The 20,691-nt window shown below is 41.9% G+C and overlaps 1 protein-coding gene across 1 annotated transcript in view; it reads right to left on the bottom strand.

Moving 5' to 3' along the window:
* Positions 1-1,863: 1,863 nt before the first annotated feature.
* The window catches only part of LOC308304795 (glutamate receptor ionotropic, kainate 1-like), a gene marked incomplete at both ends in the record, with an annotated part of 75,494 nt that continues 56,666 nt past the window's right edge, over positions 1,864-20,691 (bottom strand). Inside the window, 8 exons of the mRNA XM_080749425.1 lie at positions 1,864-1,998; positions 4,012-4,262; positions 5,565-5,790; positions 8,137-8,354; positions 10,777-10,895; positions 13,477-13,700; positions 15,456-15,659; positions 17,294-17,407. Coding sequence (XP_080605551.1) covers positions 1,864-1,998; positions 4,012-4,262; positions 5,565-5,790; positions 8,137-8,354; positions 10,777-10,895; positions 13,477-13,700; positions 15,456-15,659; positions 17,294-17,407 — 1,491 coding nt within the window. The remainder of the gene's footprint in view (positions 1,999-4,011; positions 4,263-5,564; positions 5,791-8,136; positions 8,355-10,776; positions 10,896-13,476; positions 13,701-15,455; positions 15,660-17,293; positions 17,408-20,691) is intronic.

Here is a 20,691-nt window from a genome sequence, read left to right as displayed (position 1 = left end):
GGTTCTTGACTGGTGCCATGAATGTTGAGCCACAGCGACACTTTGGCCTGGGTGAGTCTTTTAAGGATTAAATCCCTTTCAATATGGGATTATAAAATATTTAAATGCGGGAGCTATTATGCTCCAGACCTCCAGTAAGGTCACTTAACTTATTTCTGCTATAAAACTTAACGGTGGCTCAGAGGAGCTGTTCTGCTGCTTGATGCCGGGGGATGTCTGTCCAGTTTACTGGTCTTGGCAGACGCCATGAATGCAAATAAGGTGTTGAAAATTAAATCATGTTTATGTAAAATAGTTGTATACTGTGTCTCGTGCTTTGAAATCCAATTACACAGACACAAGACAATGGACAATACCTGCAGCCCAATGTCCAAATGCCAAATATGATGAAGTCATAATCTAAAATTAGATGCCTGAGGTTTGTTTTATGTACCAGAATAGTGCATAGTTTTCTAATATATATTTACAATTTACAATTACCATTTACATTTACAATTAGGCATTTAGCAGACACTCTGAATCCAGAGCGATTTACAGTAAGCAGGGTATTCAGATCACAATGTTTGGAGGGAATTACACAAAATGAAAATGAGACATACATCAACATTTATTAGATCCCAATTGCAAATGTGTGCATTCCAAAGAGAATAGGCATTGCAAGATAGGTGCAGAGTAAAAGCATGAGCTTTCATAATGGCTACCACTTAAGGTGGGTTTCATTGCCCCATGACAAGTTCAAGCCCCGGGGCGGCCACTGAAGACCCTGAGAGTCTGTATCGCTCACTGATCCCATCCATCATGTTGTCCGTTAACGTTGCCTTTGCCCAGTGGTGCCAAAAATGGGTAACAAATTATAGAGATTCCAAGGCCCTTTTGTTGACAAGGGGACAGAAGATTAGGATGGTTTTATAGTGTTTCATAAATATGGGTGTCCAATGTGACATGTTGTCATTGATCCTGGAATTCCAGCAACTAAAAAATAAGACAAAGAAAAGTTTGACAAAAGTTAAAAAAGTTTTAAAGAAAGAAATCTGCCAGCTTGTTGTGAGCTTGTGCAGTATGATGTTTTCTTTTTGTTTAGCTATTTGTCATTTGACAAAGTATACACTATAGGGCTCAGGTGATCAAGTCCTCTTTGCCAGACTTTACTTTTGCACTTTACTTTTGCCAAGTAAAGTGCTCCACACCATGGAAAAGAAGTGAATGGATGAAAGAGTTGTCTGTTATGAAGCATGGATGACGGTTTCCAAGCTAGAGTGAGTTTCAAACGTTCAGTTTATGGATTCATAAACTGAGAGAGAGTTCCAGTTCACAATGGGCACTATTTAAATGAAAAATGTTTGAACCACGAGGAGAAATACATGAAAAGTACATTTTAATCCTGTCCGAAGCTTTGGCCAAATATTAAATCAATGCTGGCTTTGTAATTAAATTTGAGTGTTGAGTGTAAAATAGGCTTTCAAAGACGGTCCGAAGACTACCAATCTGGGGTAACAGATTAATAGAAAAGTCGTCTGCAAAGTGATTGAATACGGCCAGATCATAACGGGATGTTCTGCAGGGTGGTCAGTGCAGGTATGATGGTCACATCATTACAGGATGCAGATTAAATGGAGGTTAGCCACTGACATATCTACAGGCCCACAACCTGCCGGGATGTGAGCTTATAGATCGGCTGTACACAGGAAAGTATAGGGCTGAAGGGGTTAAAGGTGATGCGTATTTGGGATTAACTCAAGGGATTTACTTGTAACAGCAGGGGTGAAAGGAGAGAGAAGGGGAGAGAGAGACACCTGGGTACAGGTGTTGGACTTGTCTTACAAACCTACGTTCTAGCAAGTCTGTCTGTGTGTGTTGCCATGGCTACTCTATGTCGTCCCCCAGTAGCCTGCCATTCTCCAGATCAGTGGATAAGGATGTGCCTGAGGAAGATGTGGAGCCACGACGCCGGAACTGACGGAACTGACGGGACTGCACCCCGTAAAAGAAACAAAAGGCCTGACGCCAGCATGCACAACACAAACAGGGAAAGAAAAGAAAAGAAAAAAACAACAATGAATGCACGTCAAATCAGATATGCAAGCAAAGCCAAGTGCCATGAGCCACACTCAATCTACACAACACTGACACAAATAACAATCCAGCTCGACAACCACAGTCCACAGCAAAGGTTATTGAACAGCAGGCAGTCAGAAACAATGTCAGGTGTGTGCATGCAGGCATGATGCAATGAGCATGACCTACAATAGTGTCACTTTGTGAATAATCAAATACTAAAATTGAATATATATATATATATATATATATATATATATAGGCTACTGTATATGTATATAAAATACTAAAATCTAATGTATGTGTGTGTGTGTGTGTGTGTGTGTGTGTGTGTGTGTGTGTGTGTGTGTGTGTGTGTGTGTGTGTGTGTGCATGCGTGTGTTTAATGTGGAAAGAAGAAGCATATGGATGAGGAAATGTGTCAGATATCTGTCATATTCGTACAGTGTTGACTGTTGTGCGCCAAGGTAATCTAAGGATACTTCATTACCTTTTTATTGTGTTGAATAAAAGATAATGAAGGATTAAAGGATAATGAAGGATTCTTTATTATTCAAGTCCCCGTTGTGAGTATTCTAAGTAAACTCAGCGGAATGCAATTAAACAGCTGATAAACAGGCATCTGTTCAAATAAAACCTTCAATAATATGAAAAGACTATCAAACTGCATTGAAGATGTACCTGTAACAACTACAAAGACGAAAACAAAGAAGGGAAACTTCCTTCAAACATTGCTGTATACGTGCGTGAGTGCGTGCGTGCGTGCGCGTGCGTCAGGGCTGTCACAATTATGACATTTTACATGACGATTAATTGTCAATCCAAATGATTGCGATTGCCGATTTTATTGTGTTTTTGTCGTTGACAATTACATTTCTGTTTGGCTTTTAGGCTTTGAAGTTGCACATGGCAGATATGACACATAATCTAAATATACCAGTAAGACTCCCTAATCGGGAGATAAGCGACCGTCAGGTCCCATGTATGTTGTCTGCAAAAAGCAACCTCATGGTGGCGCTAGAAGAGGGGCATGTGAGAAATCAGGGGCAGAGGTTGTGGTTTGCCAGCCAAGGAGTGTGTGTGCAAAGTTTGGCATGGATAGGGCCAAGTGCCAGAGATAAGAGTAGGGCCAAAAGTGTGACAGACAGACTGACAGACAGCCGGTGGAGGTTTTCATAGTAATCTGCAACCTGACGGTCGCAACAAAGAAATGACATATTTGACAACTTTACACTTAACTAGTTCAGTGCCAAACGACTTTCAGATCAACTATCTCACTATGGACTTCCCTGCCAAACGACTTAAATCGACTTTTACGTAGAAAAAAAACAAAAAAAAAAACATGATTTCAATCGCGATTTTGTATGTTCCACCCCCCATACAACCCCATCTTTCATACAGGGCAGCCATCTTTGCTTACATAACATGTAAAACATAATGGCTATTTTCTCAAGAATGCGGATTTCCAATCTGATTTTTTTGTTTGAAAGCTGTGAACAGCCTGCACAAACATGGTGCATGATCTGTGCATGGGCGTGCATGATCTGTGCACTATAAATTACATGGAAGTCTATGGAGATTTATGGCAATATGAGCCAAAAAGCCCATATTTAATTGGCAGGGAGCGAGTTGTTAAAAAACAACATTGGTAGTTGAAATAGCCGATCTACAAGCTCAAAACGTGATGCGATGCGTTGTGAGCTTGTAGATCTGCTATTTTCACTTTTTGATGTTTGAAAATATATGAAAATGTTCAACCTGGAAACTATTATGACGATTATGACAAAGTAATGGCGATTATGTCAAATAATTGCGATTAGACGATTATGTCATAATTGTGACATGCCTAGCGTGTGCTGTGCATGTATGTGGATGCTTGCGCAATCCAATCACTTATGGCGTCTGGAGGTTGGGGGGCAAAACCTGCCGCTCAGTATACCCATCGGTGTCACTCACCTCCTCAATGTCAGCATTCCTGCGAGCCTTGTAGATGAACTCCCCGATGGCCACAAAGACAGAGAGGACCAGGCCAGCCGCCAAGACGATGAATATGCCTCCGATGTTCTGAACGCCCAGGGCGTTGGCCTCCTTGTTGTCCTCCTCCGGACAGCCGTTCCCCCTCCACCATTTCTCTTTCATCATGTGCAGCTTGCCCTCCTCCTGCAGCTGAAGGATGGCAATGGTTATCTTATCCCTGTAAGGAGAACCTGGGGAGAGGGGTGGATACAACAGGTGGAAATTAAATAGTGTCATTAAAGCTGTCATTTGGTGCTTGACAAGATCAGTTCATCACATAATGAACCCTCGCGTCCCTATTCTTGGCAATGTGGGCATGTCATAATAGGTGAAAATGATGTGAACGGGGGTGCCCGCTGGATTACTGGTCCGGGCACATACCACTTAGGCATTGCCACATAGGCATGGATGCCTGGCAGCGTTTCCGGTTCGATTCCCGATCCGGACGACCTTTGCCGCATGTCACTCCCTGTCTCTTCCCCCATTTCCTGTCTGTCTACTGTCCTATCAATAAAAGCCCCAAAACAAATCTTAAAAAAAAGAAAGAAAAAGGAACATTATGGTGAATGAAAATAGCTGAAAAGGAAGGGACCAGGTATAGACCCCTTGAAGTGTAAGTGTTTAAGGGTGTGAGCACTGTGATGTAGGATCATGCTGAAGGTGCCAAAGGTTTGTAGAACATTTGTTACATGAGATCTCCTTGAAGTGCCTTGAACTTTTCTTCTCTTTGTGACTCCAAAGATCATCTTTGTTGAGTGTTACACTTTTATCTTTTCTAGTTCTAAACCTGCAAATGTAGAATCTTTTTTTAATGTACCTAAATTGTAATGATATAGAATATTGGACACATTGACAGCCAATATGTTTGAGTCTACAATATGTATCACTCTATCTGCAACAGACTCAATACCCTATCATGGTCAAATCATAAATGCCAAACAACCGAATACAGTATGAGATGTTGCCAACTCAACATCTGACATATGGTAGAAGGTCAAGAGCTTCAATTATTGATTAACACTGAACCATTCATATTAGGATGAAATAGATGCATTAAAACACACTCATGTCTGAACAGGTCATTTTGACCTTTTTTGAGAAATGACCTTTTTTTAAGAAATGGAATTATAGTTTGCTCAGGAAACTCTCAAAAATATTAATTTCATATGTACAAAACATCTCAGATGGTAGGAAAAAAACAAGACTTGGCTTGTATCTTTAGTAAAAGTCAAATTTCTGAGTTTCTTGAGCAAACCCATTCCATCTCTAAATCTCAAAATCAGGCTCAGTCATGCGAGCGTTAAAAGCTTGTAAAAAAAAAAGCTTATTTCAAACCATTGCACGTGCCTGCGTTAGGTTTCCTAGATAACGTAAGGTAATGATGGAAGCTGACCTCTAGGTTGCCCTTGATTGTATAGTACGGTACATGTAGATGTTTAGTACCTGAGCCATTTTTGTCTCAGATTGTGTTCTCACTTCTCAGCTCTCCTCACCTATGGGGGTCCCCACCCCGTAGCCCTTGGAGTCAATGAGGCCTCCTATCTGCGTGAGGTTACAGTTCCTCTGGCTGATGTACTCGATGCTGGTGGACTCCATCAGCATGGCGTAGTCTGTGGTCAGCACGCGTGTTATGCCTTCTCTGTTGTTCTTCACCAGGGCTGTGTTCTTCCTGCTGCTCATGAATGCCCACATCTTCTCGTAGGTGGAGATCTTTGATTTCTGATGGAGAGACGCAAGAGAGGCTAAGAAATCTGCCCTGCATGGATTGCAGCTGCTAGGCCAGTGGTGGAGAGTGGGGTAAAGGCTAACGGCATCGGTTATGGTGACACATGGACATGGATAACTTTAGAAAGTCAAACATCTGAAAAGCTTGTCAGACCGTATACTGTAGGTGTGACGACGAGGACACAAACAGAGTCTCACTATCCATCTCAATCCATTGTACTCAGACATCCATGAGTCTCTAGACACTGGTGCACAGTCCTCTTACTCTGCCAATCTCTATAGCTCTCTCTCTCTCTCTCTCTCTCTCTCTCTCTCTCTCTCTCTCTCTCTCTCTCTCTCTCTCTCTCTCTCTCTCTCTCTCTCTCTCTCTCTCTCTCTCTCTCTCTCTCTCTCTCTCTCCTCTCCTCTCTCTCTCTCTCTCTCTCTCTCTCTCTCTCTCTCTCTCTCTCTCTCTCTCTCCCCTCCCTCCATCTCCCTCTCTCTGCATGTCAACTACGGGCTGGTGCAGTGAAGTGTTTGATAAGGGAACCCAGTAGGTTTGGTTGCAGTGGTATAGCTCAGATTTAAGATTTCAATCAGAAGACAAGAGTGATGGAAAGCAAACACATTTAAAATAGCATGTTGCCAAGTCTTTTTTCACTCAGACGAACAGGCTGTGTTGTGAACTACCACATATGCCCCAGAGACGCTGCCCTGTGATTCGGTAGGGAATTAGGGCTGGGCCAAAAATCGGTAATAACATATTAATTAATTTGAAGGATTATTTTTTTCTCGTTTGCACCAAGGAGTTAGGTACAGTCCAAATTAGTTGTTGTGTCAAAACGTTGAGAGCAAAACGTTGTGGCGGATTTGGTAGAAGATGTTTACGAGAAACCATCTGATGTGATGAGATATTAAAGTGCTACCCAGTGCGCACCCTTGGTGATATAAAAAAGGTCATGCATGTAAAACCATTCCTTATTCCGTTGAGTGAAACAAGACAAGCGCTCCTCCTCCCTCTAGCGAGCCCATCCAGTTTAGCACTAATCTAGCACTAACTGCCTCAGAGCATTCCGACTGAACACTCTCTGGTGGATGTCAGCATGCTTATTTGTTGGTTGTTATTTTTCGACACGCTTCCTGGTTTAGTCACCCTGATGAAGGCTGTGTGTCACAACGCATAGCTGCAAAATGTTTTATTACTCCCTGCAAAGGTTTTTTACATTTTTCAACAAGTGTGTGCTTGGTCTTTTTGCCATGTACATTTTCTGGTCTGTTGGGAAATGAATAAATATGCCTGGAAATCTATACGTTTCCCATTTAGCTACATTTACTGTGACATATACTGTCAAACTGCTGTTTAATTACACAACATGGTAAACGATAGTAGAATGGTCTGAGGTTGAGTCCCTGTTTCAGAGATATCATCTGTCAAAGTGTCCTTGGCACTGTTCAAGTCTTTGCAGGTTGTGAGTAGTGTAATAGTGAGAGCGTGAGCAGCTACTCCTGTAAGTCCGTTTGATTTGAAAGAGGCTTTACAATATGCATAAGACAAGCCTGTTATAGAAACACCTCAAGGTCTCTTGGAGACACATTTAATTAAAAACACATCCTTAGGGGCCTATATTGGACATCTGGCTAATATGTTGAAACATTTGCCAAAACCAGCAGTACAATAAAATAAATTGCTCTCCTTGTATTCCCAGTGTTCTAAGCAACCCTCAAATGCATGTGATCATTTATTACATTTGCATGTAAATGTCATTTACCTAAATGAAAGTGAAAGGTCATGTAATAATGTGCTCACAACATACCAACTACAGTACATCAAAGCAGGGCTACCTTGAAGTAGGGCATTCAGTATTGATTTTTAGTAATCGAATTATTCGACCTTAAAGTATTCGAATAGTCGAATATTCGACAGGACTGTACAAACTGGCTAAACTGTCAAATATTAAGTAAGCAAGAGGCGAACATTGTGAAAATAGCCGATCTACCCACGAGGCGTTGTGAGCATGTAGATCTGCTATTTTCACCATATTTATCTGCAGAACCGAGTCACATTAAATGTAATACCAACAATTCCAAGTGCTTGTCAGGGTGGGGGTCCCCAGTTCAAATATGTTTATTTTGGGGGTCACGGCCTAAAAAGGTTTGAGAACCCCTGGTATAGAGCATTAACAAATTCATCCACCAGGGGCATTGACATCTCATTCTTATGAACTCCTATCTAGCCAAGCTTTATAAACTATATATTTTTTTAAGAGAAAACAATAAAAAATTAAAATAAGCGAATATTCGACTTCGGTGAACAACGTCGAATAGTGACTTTGATATTCAAATATTTGGTGAATGCCCTACCTTGAAGAAGGTCATCGTGGAGCCATCCCTCACGGCACCGTATTCAATCCTGGTCTGCTTGGCCAGGTCATCAGCCGAGTCGATGGGAGCGTCCATACGCTCCACTGTGAGGAAGGCGGCCAGGTTGGCCGTGTAGGAGGAGATGATGATCAGTGTGAAGAACCACCAGATCCCCCCAAGTATACGCGTGGACAGAGCCTTGGGCATGAGCTCCGAGCCTGGACACAGAGTGACGAGGACACCATGTTATATCCATACCAGGGATGGGACGATAAGCGATACTATCGTTTATCACAGGGGTCTTCAACGTTTTCAGGCCAAGGACCCCTTAGCTAAGAGAGAGATGAAGCAGGGACCCCCACAAACTGTTCATAGATTCCATATAGTTTCATTATTTGTCAGCACAATCATCAGTGTATTTTGGATTCATGTCAATTTATTTTCAGATATTTAACCACTTGAATCGTCGGTAAAATTGACCTTTCTCTTAGTTTGCTCTTTTTCCCCTCTACACCAAATCTCATAGCTGATCTACAAGCTCAAAACGAGCTTGTAGATCTGCAATGTTTTGTTCCACCCCAGGATAATGGATTTCTTTTATCACAATAATCGTGACATGACATTTTCATATCGTCCCATCCCTAATCGATACACAGAGACCGAGAGTCAAGGACGCAAGAATTGCAGGGGTGGTGACAGTAGAGTTAGAGGAAAATGTATGGATGGTGCTGCCATGCAAAACGATGTTGAACTTAGCAACCTGCCCATGATATATGAATCTAAATAGTGTCAGTCATCATCTATCTGTGCTCTGTGAGCTGAAGTAAGCTGAAGTAGTGATTCCATTCACGGTCATTGCATGGTGAGATGGGTCTCGAAATCAGACTTTTAGCACAGTGACAAATGTTAAGTGAATTAATGCTATCTTTGACATAAATTCTCTGGTGCAACAAAAATCGATAGATCAACAATAGTGATGTAATGCAAGCGCCAGCAGGCAAAAATTGCCTTAGGCAACAAAACGGTACTAAGAATAGATTTGAATATTAACAGAATCTGCTTTGTTTACATTTGTTTATACTAAACGTGTCATTTGAGATGGAATTTACGGTTCCTCGATAGATATCAGGTAGACATCCTGCACAGCCCAAGATTCTACAAAAGTTCAATATTGCTTTAAAGAATCCAATAGGTTCTTTGGATTCCATATCTATACTTCCCTCTGTGCTTGTCTCTATCTCTGTGTAGTGGTGATTTTGAACTAGGGAGGTCTGTCTGACTGAGAATGGTGCAGCTAGAATGGTAATGAGCGAAGTATCTCAGTAGTAGAGCAAGAGTGAGAGCCAGCGAGACAGAGAGAGAGGGCGCGTGCCTGTGTGTAGGCACGCCATCTAAAATAGGTTCATCTTAATAGCATAGATTCACACTGCTGCACCTCTCTTCTCAATGAGATGTTCCACCCAGACCCTCACTGGATGACAAATTGCACATCTCTTTTTATATTTATTTTCCTTTCTCTGTACTTCTTTGCGTGACTGTCCAAAATGACGAGAGGGAATGGCAATGCAAAACCCAATCCAAACAAAACAAAGGAGGCATATTAGATTTGAAAATAGCTATTTCCCATTCTTCAGTCAGACACAAAAGAGGAGACATGGAGAAACAAGAATACTGATGGCACAAGAAAACAGTGGAATTACCAAATGCCTGATAAGTCAAACGTAAAATTGCAAAATACACAGTGAGCATCCTTTATCTTGTCTTCTCTGGGACAGGGAGAAGTGAGATAGTTTGCACATGAAAGTATAAAGAAAGGATACATACCACATGTACTACATTTAAGGTTACTGTGTTTCTGGAACATTTTGTAGCCACTTGTAAACATTTGCCGTTTTGGGGATAGGAGACAAATGCTTAAGGCTTTATTCATACTTCATCGGCATCGCACAATAATGCTGCTCGACAAATATTACATATTTATCAACTAAAACAAATGATGCACATAATTTTTGTTTAGCGTAATTTTTGTCTAGCATTTGGGCTACCATCATTTTGGCTAGCATCCTATCCTATTTTGGCAAACATATGTTTTTGTCCTGTGCAGTATCTTGTTGTGTCTCTGCCCCGGGTGTTTGTTGGGTTACGCAGAGACATGGAGGCAGACATCAAGACCCTGAAGATGACCTGGCCAACAGAGTGAAACGGCATCTCTGAAGACAGAGATGCCTGGAGATCGCTTGTTGACAGCCTATGCCCCACAAGGTGTAGTAGGCTAAGTAAGTATAGATTTTTGTTGTGCGGCAAAGCATAAATTAGACTTAACTGTGCTTTTATTCGTAAAGGTAGGTAGGTTGGTATAGTTGCTGGTATGATTGTACACACACACACACACACACACACACACACACACACACACACACACACACACACACACACACACACACACACACACACACACACACACACACACACACACACACACACACACACACACACACACACACACACACACACACACACACACACACACACAGTCCATTTGGTTCCATTTGTACACTGTCAATGTTAAGGGGAGACCTTCAAATGGGGCCCAGTGGCCCTGTGCAGCCTGTGGGATGAGTGGCCCCGTCAGCTAAATACCTTGCCGCATGAGAGCTCCAACGCCAAACCAGAAACTATTGAGCAAAGTGAAATTGTTCTGTACGAGAGTTGAAGACGGGTTGCACGGGTGTGGGTTGTACCACTCGTACGGCGTGAACCTGAAGGGAGACGAAAAAAGAATGACAGAAGAAAAGAGAGAGAGAGAGAGGAAGGGAGAGAGACAGAGAAGGGAAGACTGGCTGAGTACAATGCCTGGATGAATGAAAATGACAACACATGCACACTGCTTTGCTAATCTTCAGAAAGGGGACTTAATGCTTATATGCTTCTTGGAGAGACAGAGAGACAGAGAGATTATGGTTGGGTAGGAACATTCCAGGAGGTGGATTTAGCCATGTTTCAACCATTTCAAAATTTAAACAAGTCCTGAGCACTGTTCTATGTATGTCTACACGCTATTTCCCCTGCAGCTTCCTCGGGTCCTGACAGCAACCCACTCCTTACACAGAGCAGGGACAGGCCACTCTGACAGACATATGCACTCCTTTCTAGTTCATTATGTCCTATTATAAACCTTGTCAGATTTAGTTGAAAAGATTGGCTGATCTTAACAGAATGAGTGTGTGCGCATATGTGTGTGCGTGTGTGAATGCATATGTGTGTGTCGGGGTACCATCATTTTCTTTCTTACGATTTCTTTTCACGTAGGCCTACATTAAAAAGAAAATGAGCATGTGTTTGCTTTGAGTCATTGCATAGATATGCATAATGTATGCTGATTAAGGACCTGCCTGGCATCAACCTGCCTGGTGGTTACACTGCAAATATCACCTGAATGAGATAGAATATTCATTTGCTTACCAAAAAACACCAAAACAAAAGTTGGATGACCGCTATTCCTTATTTCTGCTTATTCATTGGAATAAGAAAATGATCTCATTATATATGCATGATTTAAATCAACTGAGAAAAGTTTGGTACACTCGATTATCAAATTGTTTACTGGCAATTCATCCGGCAGAACAACACGCAAGCCAGTGAGTTAGTTTCATTTGTTCATCTCTGTAACAAACAAACCAGCATCTTGCTCAAGGACACTTCGACAGTAACTCTGGGGGAACCCGGGATCGAACTGGGAACATTCCGGTTTGCCAAGCGGCCACTCTACCCCTGATCCACTGCCGCCCAACTTTGTTTTATAATGTGTATTTATTCTTGTCTTTGTGTGCGTGCAGGGGGGTAACTGCTGTCAGTTTGTTATCACGGTGTCAAAGGAGACAGGTCAAAGAAATCCCTAAATCCGCGCCTGGTACCTGCAGCTTAATTTGCATTTTAATATCTCAGTAGATTTGCCCCACCAGCTGGCAGGGATTTGGCCTCTACCTGAGGAACCAAATACATCACAGCCACCACAATCAAAGCCATTCTAACTGGCACCATAAACAATGATTTTCTTTTGTTCCCATATGATTATAATCGGGATGCATCAGAATGTAAAACAGGGAGGGAAACGGTTTCTTCAATTGTCTGCCTGTCAGTGTTCAGGTACCTGCCAGTTATTCTCTTCTTAGTCGATGATTCATGTCAAATAATTCTCATTCACATGCTGTGTTTGGCTTGGCCACAATTTTAGTTTGTTGTCTCCACCAGCCGAAGGCTGAGGGGAGAGTATGTTTTCCCCTCCGTCCGTCCGTCCGTGCGTCCGTCCGTCCGTGTGTCCGTGTGTCCGTCCGTGTGTGTGTCCTCGCAGTTTGTGTGCAGCTAATCTCAGTCGCCGTTGGCCCGGTCGCTGCCAAAGTGAGCACACACATTCCCTGGATGCCAATCTAGAACCTCTGCCCTAAATTTTTCAAATGGCCCTCATGGTGGCGCTATAACAGGCCCATTCGTCCTGAGTTTGTGTACAGCTAATCTCCGGCGCCGTTGGCCCGTTCGCTGCCAAAATGAGCACACACACTCCCTGGATGCCAATTCAGAACCTCTGCCCCAAATTTTTCAAATGGCCCTCATGGTGGCGCTATAACAGGCCGATTCGTCCTCCCAGTTTGTGTACAGCTAATCTCCGGCGCCGTTGGCCCGGTCGCTGCCAAAATGAGCACACACACTCCCTGGATGCCAATTCAGAACCTCTGCCCCAAAGTTTTCAAATGGCCCTAATGGTGGCGCTATAACAGGCCGATTTGTGTGGCCTGGTGGAGACCTGTGCTCGGAAGAGCACTGCTTCTAGTTTGTTTTGTGATTCTCTGTACACTATCATATGGAGACCCTGTTCCAACACTGAATACAAATGCAAAGGCCTGATTGGTGAGTTTTTCTTTCTCCCAAAAAGAGAAGAATCCCTACCCCAATACACACACATGCACTCACACGCGCACGCGCACGCGCACACGCACACACACACACACACACACACACACACACACACACACACACACACAAACATACTCAAGATATACTGTAAGTCAGAAGAGGTATATCTATGAGGTATAATGTAATATTTTCAATAAGAAATAAACTCTGTGAGAAATTGTGAGATCTATCACCAGAATTGCACAATATTTCCTCAGTTGAGGAAATGGGCTTCCATACTATTGTCCTGGTGACAAAGCTGACCAGCAGCACAATTTCATATCGCATAACCCTCGCCTGCCATCCTTCACGTCGTACACACAGTCTTTCATCTGTACAGAAAAGACCCTGCGTGCCCCCCCACCATTAATCCATCCCATATCCTCTTACCTGGCAATGACAAACAGCACACAGCTGACCCCGGTGCAGGCCAGGAGCACATACATCCAGATGTCAGGAGACAGGGGATTAAGGAAGGAGAAGACGCCCGGATTAGTGCCGTTGGGTTTACGGTACAAGATACTGATGCCGAGGGTCATAAAGGGCTTGGAGAAGTCAATCACTTTCTCCCTGACGTAGGTGATGGTCAAAGGAGCCACGGCGAGATCTGCTATCTGGAGGAAGAGAAGGGAGGGGAGGGGAGGCAAGAATCATGTAATAATCGCCATCCTGAGTTTGGTTATGTTCCGTATAGCATTACCTTGGGTTCATGGTTTGTTGTGGGCTGTTAGTGCAGAGCTGTGGGGCGCTGCACAACTTTAGGCAATCATCCTGGCTGCTGCTGAGCCTTTAAGAGGTGCCAACTCTTTTTGTCTTTTCATGTCTTACAGTGAAACCGGGCACTGTTGGAATGCTCCCTGAAGAATTGGCCATGAAGGACTGTTTTGGGATTATCTGCCCTGGTTTAATTTAGTTTCTGTCATCCAACCTAAAAAAAATGACCCTTTAGTAACATTTATTTCCTTCTTCCAGTATGTCTTTTCTCCTTTTCTCAGACTGTTTTGGTGTGAGTTTATTAGATTTCAGTCCCAAAAACCTATAGTCTCTCTGTCAATCGATTCGTCTGTTATCTTTTGAATGACTCGACAATGAAAAGCTGGCCCGACATTCTAAGACACTGCAGTATTCTCTGTGGTGCTGCCAACTGCAGTTTGTAGAATCCATATTACACAATGTGTAACATACAGTAAGAGAATCACCCCACACAGATCAGAAATCAAGAATATCTGAGACTGCTTTTTCTATTTCACCAAAAGTTATGTGTTGATTTAACATGTACAATTGCATGTCTAGAGCAGCAAGCAATACTAAATTGTCGACTTGCTGTTGTTAGAACAAGATATAAACCAAACAAATCTTTACCACATTAACCAATGCTCCAAATTGCCTGAGTTTTATCCTAACGAGAGATGGAAGGCTTATTACTTTACTTCCAGATTTTATGAGGTAGTAGTGAGAACTGCCCACCACACAATTACACTCGTCATTTCAGAGAGACATCGAGGTAAAAGAGGCTCTAGAGTCTAGAATCATTGATTTTCCTCTCAGGTAGGTCCTGGGGACCCAGACGATTGCTCCCTTTCAATTCTATCAGGTAGATAATTATTTTCACCCAGTGTCCAAGATCTAATATAGTTCCTGATAGCTGTCGTTAATAATAAACAAACAGCACTGCTGTGTGTGTGTGTGTGTGTGTGTGTGTGTGTGTGTGTGTGTGTGTGTGTGTGTGTGTGTGTGTGTGTGTGTGTGTGTGTGTGTGTGTGTGTGTGTGTGTGCAGGGTTGTTAAGTAACGGATTACATGTAACGGGATTACGTAATCAGATTACAAAAAACAGGTAACTTGTAAAGTCTCAGGTTACATTTTAAAATGAGTAATCTGGATTACAGTAACGGATCTGAATGATGGGGGTTACATGCTGGATTACATTCTCCCCTTTGCCCTCATGAATTTTACAAATAAGTTATAACGCCAAACAATAAAATAATCAAGTCGAATCAGTGTAAAGTACTGCCACATCGCTTAAGTAAGATTCTGTTGTCCTTTTCCTAATTTCATTGGCTCAATATTCTTGTCTAGTTATCAATGGTAAAACTTGTCTTATTTAATTAGAGAGTTTTGCTAAACAGTAATCCAAAAGTAACTGAAAGTAACTAGTAGTTACTTTTTAAATTGTGATAATCAGATTACGTTACTGACTACATTTTCTTTGCAAGTAACTTGTAACTGTAGGGGATTCCTTTTTAAAAGTAACCCTAACAACCCTGTGTGTGTGTGTGTGTGTGTGTGTGTGTGTGTGTGTGTGTGTGTGTGTGTGTGTGTGTGTGTGTGTGTGTGTGTGTGTGTGCGCACGCGCTTGGTTCAACTCACATGGTCGATGAGCTCCCGTACCATTCCGTTCCACTCTCCCTTGTCATTCTGCGCTCCATATTTTCCATCAGACACCAGTTTGACCTCGTACGTGAAGCCCAAGATGTTGGAGAGCTCTTTCAGCAGGTCGAGGCAGTAGCCCTCAAAGCGGTCATTACCCACCAGCTCCTTGTCTGACTTCCTATGCATCACATATGGGTTTTCCTGTAAGTGCAAAAAAGGACAAATAAATGAAAAACTAAAAACAAAGGAAGAAACTAACTAAGATTGTATTGTATTTGGTACATTCATTTGCTATGTATCTTAAAGCATCTTATTTTCTTGTGTCTTGCAAACAATTATTTACCCTCATTTAGATGCAGAGGACTACCTTTTAAAGCACTGTTATACTGTACTTCATTTGGTGGCAGTGCGCATACTGCCTATAGCACATCTAAAAGCTCACAATTCTATTTCATTTTTGTCCAAGTATTGTTGTAATTAAGGCATTTAAAAGCATGGGTAAATTTGAAAACTCTAACCAAAAATGGTCCATGGAGAGTAGATTGATTTACAAACCAAATTCAAATGTTCATGACTTATTTTCAGCAAAATGATGTTTAGCCAACATTGACTCAATTATTCAGTTTAGTCTGGTAATGTTTTAAAACAAAGCCAATTAGGCTCCATTGTCGCCTGGCGGTGTGTTGTGGGTTCAGGTCCCGATCCCAACCTTTGCCATCTTTCTCTCCCCATTTCCTGTCTGTATGCTGTGTGCTATCAATAAAGAAAAATTCAAAATAAATAGGAAAAAAACAACAAAGCCAATTAACGGAAAATAAATGGTCCATAAACTACAAAGGTACTTTTGGCAAAAATACCACTTGTACCACTTTTGTAAATCACCAAATAATATAATTCTCTTCTTCCACTCACATAATTTCTGTCTTTTGATTCAATTTCTCCTTCTCTAACTGGCTTCTTCACACACCCTTGAGCAGTGGCATTCAATTACTGTATGTGCCAAGATGTTGAATTGGAATCGGGGGTTTTATTCTACCGCATCAGGTGATTTAATTAAAAACCAAGAGACAGCAGAACTAATTAGTGAAATCACGTGGTGCAGTGTTGGAGTTGCCATGAAAAACCTGAAGAATTAGAATTCCAAAATGCACAATAGAACAACAACTGTCCCAGAGTTGTGGCGCCCAGCCCTTGTCCTCAAGGACCTCTAGTCCTGCTGGCTTTCTAATCTACCAGGAAGTTAATTACATTCACCTGGTGCTCCTGTCATTCATGCTGACTCCTGTCTCTGAGGGTCAGGCTTGGGAACAACCACTCGTGGAAATAAGCAGTGGTGGAAAAAGTACTCAAAGTTTTTACTCAAGTAAAAGTATCAATACGGCAATATAGAAATACTTTGTTAGGGTGCCCTCACACCAAAATACCTAGAGTGGAATCCGCCAATGCATTTCAATGAGAATGGAGCGTTTTTTTTGCAGAAATCCTCTACTGGCAAAAAAAAGCTCCATTCTCATTGAAAAATGCATTGACGGAACGCGGATTCCACTCTCATAGGTATTTTGGTCTGAGGGCACCCTTAGGGTGCCGGTGCCCTCACATCAAATTGTTCAAAATATTGAACAATTTGAAAACCTGGCACGGGCCATACTTTCTACTTTTGGTACTTTAACTGCATTTTGACACCAATACTTTTGTACTTTTACTCAAGTAGATTTTGAATTCCGGACTTTTACTTGTAGCAGAGTATTTCTATACATTCCAGTATTGGAGCTTTTACTTAAGCACAAAATGTGCGTTACGTTTTCCAACACTGTGCATAAATGATACCATCTTACCAGTATGGTGGTGACAACCAGAGTCCTGTTGGCCATGGAGTCTGTCACGTTGTTGTTCAGGTCCCGGGTAATCTGGGTCAGGTTCAGTCCAGTGTAGGAGTTCCACACAGCTATCTGGTGTAAAGGCCAAAAAGACCATAGATCAGTGGTTCTCAACCTGTGGGTCGGGACCCCCAGGGCGGTCCCCAAATAATCTTTTGGTGGGTGGGGGGGGGGGGGGTCCCCCCAGATGACAGTGAAGTGACAATTTAAAGACTTTTAAGACCTTTTTTTAATTTAAAAAAAGGAAGAAAGAAGGAAAATAAATAAGGCCATTACTGCATCAAAAGTCATTAACAAACTATAAAAAACGGTTAAACATTGGCCACATTGTCAGATTATATAATAAAGAGGCAATTATTTTTTTATAATAGACGATCTACAAGCTTTGTGAGGCGTTGTGAGCATTTATCTGTGGAACCGAGTCAAACTAAATGTATTGCCTCAACTCCAACAATTCCAAGTGCTTGTCAGGCATCTACCTGATCCTCTCGATAAGGACACACACACACACACACACACACACACACACACACACACACACACACACACACACACACACACACACACACACACACACACACACACACACACACACACACACACACACACACACACACACACACACACACACACACACACACACACACACACACACACACACACACACACACACAAACTCTGGTCTTCCAAGTTCAGCAAGCACTCCTGGCTTTAAATCCTACCAGGAAGTTTATTGCATTCGTGTGGCGACACAGAGCTAATGCTCCCTGGTCAGACAGCAGGAGGAACATGGATGCTGTGTGAATGCAATTTACTTCAAGGTAGGAAAGGAAATTGGAAAGGAAAAACTGGCCAGAAACCTTGTTTTTTTTTGTTCCTTAAATTAATGCCCCATTTCGTGTTGCACAAAATAATATCTACAAGCTCACAATGAGTTGCATTGTGATTTGTGACACATTGTGAGCTTGTAGATGTGCTATTTTTGATACTTGTTACACTTTGAAAGTGAAAGGGTCTGTCTGCGGGTTTTGTAAATATTTAAGCAGTAGAAAGTATGAGACTGGGACGTCGGGGTTCAATCCCCGGCTGGGTCATACCAAAGACTATAAAAAAGGGACCCAATCACTCCCTGCTTGGCACTCAGCATCTCGTGTTGGATAGACGGTGAGTCCCTGCGAAATACTAGCGTCATGCTACAGAAACAGAAAATAGGCTCCTGCCCTATGGGCCTCATGACTCGGCTTACTTGACTTGTGACAAAATAATAACTATATTGGATCCATTGGAACACATAATTTTTTTCCATTATCTGAAAAGTAACGATTTTGGACATACAAGGTTTCTACCATTGGTGTGGTGTCTTGTCAGAGCTTACAGTAGGGAGTAAATGTGACACCTTCCTGACTGTCCTTATGACTGACATGACATGACATGACATCCTCTTGTGTCCCACTGTTATCAGCACATGGGAGGTGAGGTGACTGGGCTTTTATTATCAGGACACCTAGGCTTTGGCCAGCACGATGTGCTTGTTAAGTGACTTTGTGTATTCTGTATCGCAAAACTATACTTGAAACAAATGCTATGCGATTTCAGTACAGTATTACATGATAATTAATATTCCTCGGGATAAGGCTCTATTTTTGTATTAGTGATGCTATTGAAAAAGGGAAAGCAGCTGGGTGAACATTCTGATCATCGCTAACACAGCAAAACTGATTTAGCATTTAAATTAAATCAGTGTTTGTTAAAAAACAAAACATACAACAGGAAATTGAAAACTGAGAAATTGCTGCAGTACGATCCACAGGGTTATTTTCTAAATCATCGAGCAGAAACAACTAACAAGGAATATAAGTTTTAAAGAACCATGGTAATATTTCTTTGAAGATCCAAACACTGCATCAATCACTGTCCCAGGCTGTTCCCTACCACTTAACTGTTATGGTTTTGAGTGAAGTTTCTCATAACACTCTTTGCAGTATATTCCAGACAAAATATTGTTGCTGCTTGCAGTTATTTATTAATACATTATTCAGGAATGCATTCTAAGTTGTCACTGTACCCGTTTGTAATCGTTGTCAAAGTACCAGTGTGGTACCCACTACCATATGACCAATCGACCACCCACGTTGTGGGGACAGACGGAAACGGACGGACCTGCAGATTCCATTGCTATTACATTGGTGCAATAGCACAAAAGGTGATGCAAAGTTGTTGTGTTGGCCAGTCAGGGTTGGGTTGGTTAGGTCTAAGCCTACACCTAACCTACCCCAGCAATCCAAATGATAACATCCTCCGGTGACTCCGGTGACGTTCAGAACTACGCCAGATCAAAGCCCATATCGGGATGATCTTGACGTCATTACCAGGACGTCATATAGATTTTTTAGTTTAGGATTATTGTAATTGTTTGTAATGTTAGTTGAAATATGATCATATAAGGTTATATTCTGGGACATCTGACTAGTTATGATATTTATCTGGCCTCGATCGGATCACCTCTGATTAATCCAGGACGTCCTTTTTCGTGGGCAGGATTTATGTTGGTTGAAATCATGTGATATTCTAGGCGAGATCTGACTAGTCATGGTTTGATTTGATCTGGCCCCAATCGAGACGTCACTGATTGGTCCAGGTCCTGACCGTCCTTGCTGGAACAGTATGAGAGCATACTCCCTGAATTTATCCACAGTTTTATTTCCATTTCTAAAATTGGGTCCACCTACTAGAGAATGATTTTATCTCTGAGAATTAATTTGAGCATATTTTCCTTACATAATATATAAAAACACAAATCTTGGAAGATAATACCAACAGGGCCCAAATTATGGGGGAAAGGAAAAGGAAGGGATCACAGACAGGGTTTATGGTGTTTTGTATCCCAATGAGTTACAGTAACCGTGAATGATATTGCCAAATTCATCTGACCAGTGAGAGTAATCCAGACAGTTATCAGATTAGTATAGGCATCTGGTGGGCTGGATTTTGACCCTTTCAAATCCCCTCATTCATTAAGTACAACCCAAAGGTCACGGCAGTGATGGCCCAGACCGTTTTACAGTAAGACCATCAGCAGATTAAAGGTTATCATTAATAGCATTAAAGTACACAGTAAAAAGTGTAAATATATCCATTTGCTTTACACCAACACTCAGACCTTTACTGTGGTCTAGAGCATCCCTATTACAGGAGTAGATTGGAAGGACCAAATGCAGATTTGCAGACCCTGGAAGCAGAAACTCTGTACTGGAGAACTCCAAGGGATTTATCTGAGAAGTATGCTTGCACCTTATGGTTCACTATACACCCACATCTCAAAACAAATTGACAAGACTGCTACTAAACCTCAAACT

Source organism: Nannobrachium achirus (assembly GCF_963921795.1).
Source record: "Nannobrachium achirus genome assembly, chromosome: 19".
NCBI classification, from domain to species: Eukaryota; Metazoa; Chordata; class Actinopteri; order Myctophiformes; family Myctophidae; genus Nannobrachium; species Nannobrachium achirus.
This window is presented reverse-complemented; position numbering and strand designations above follow the sequence as displayed.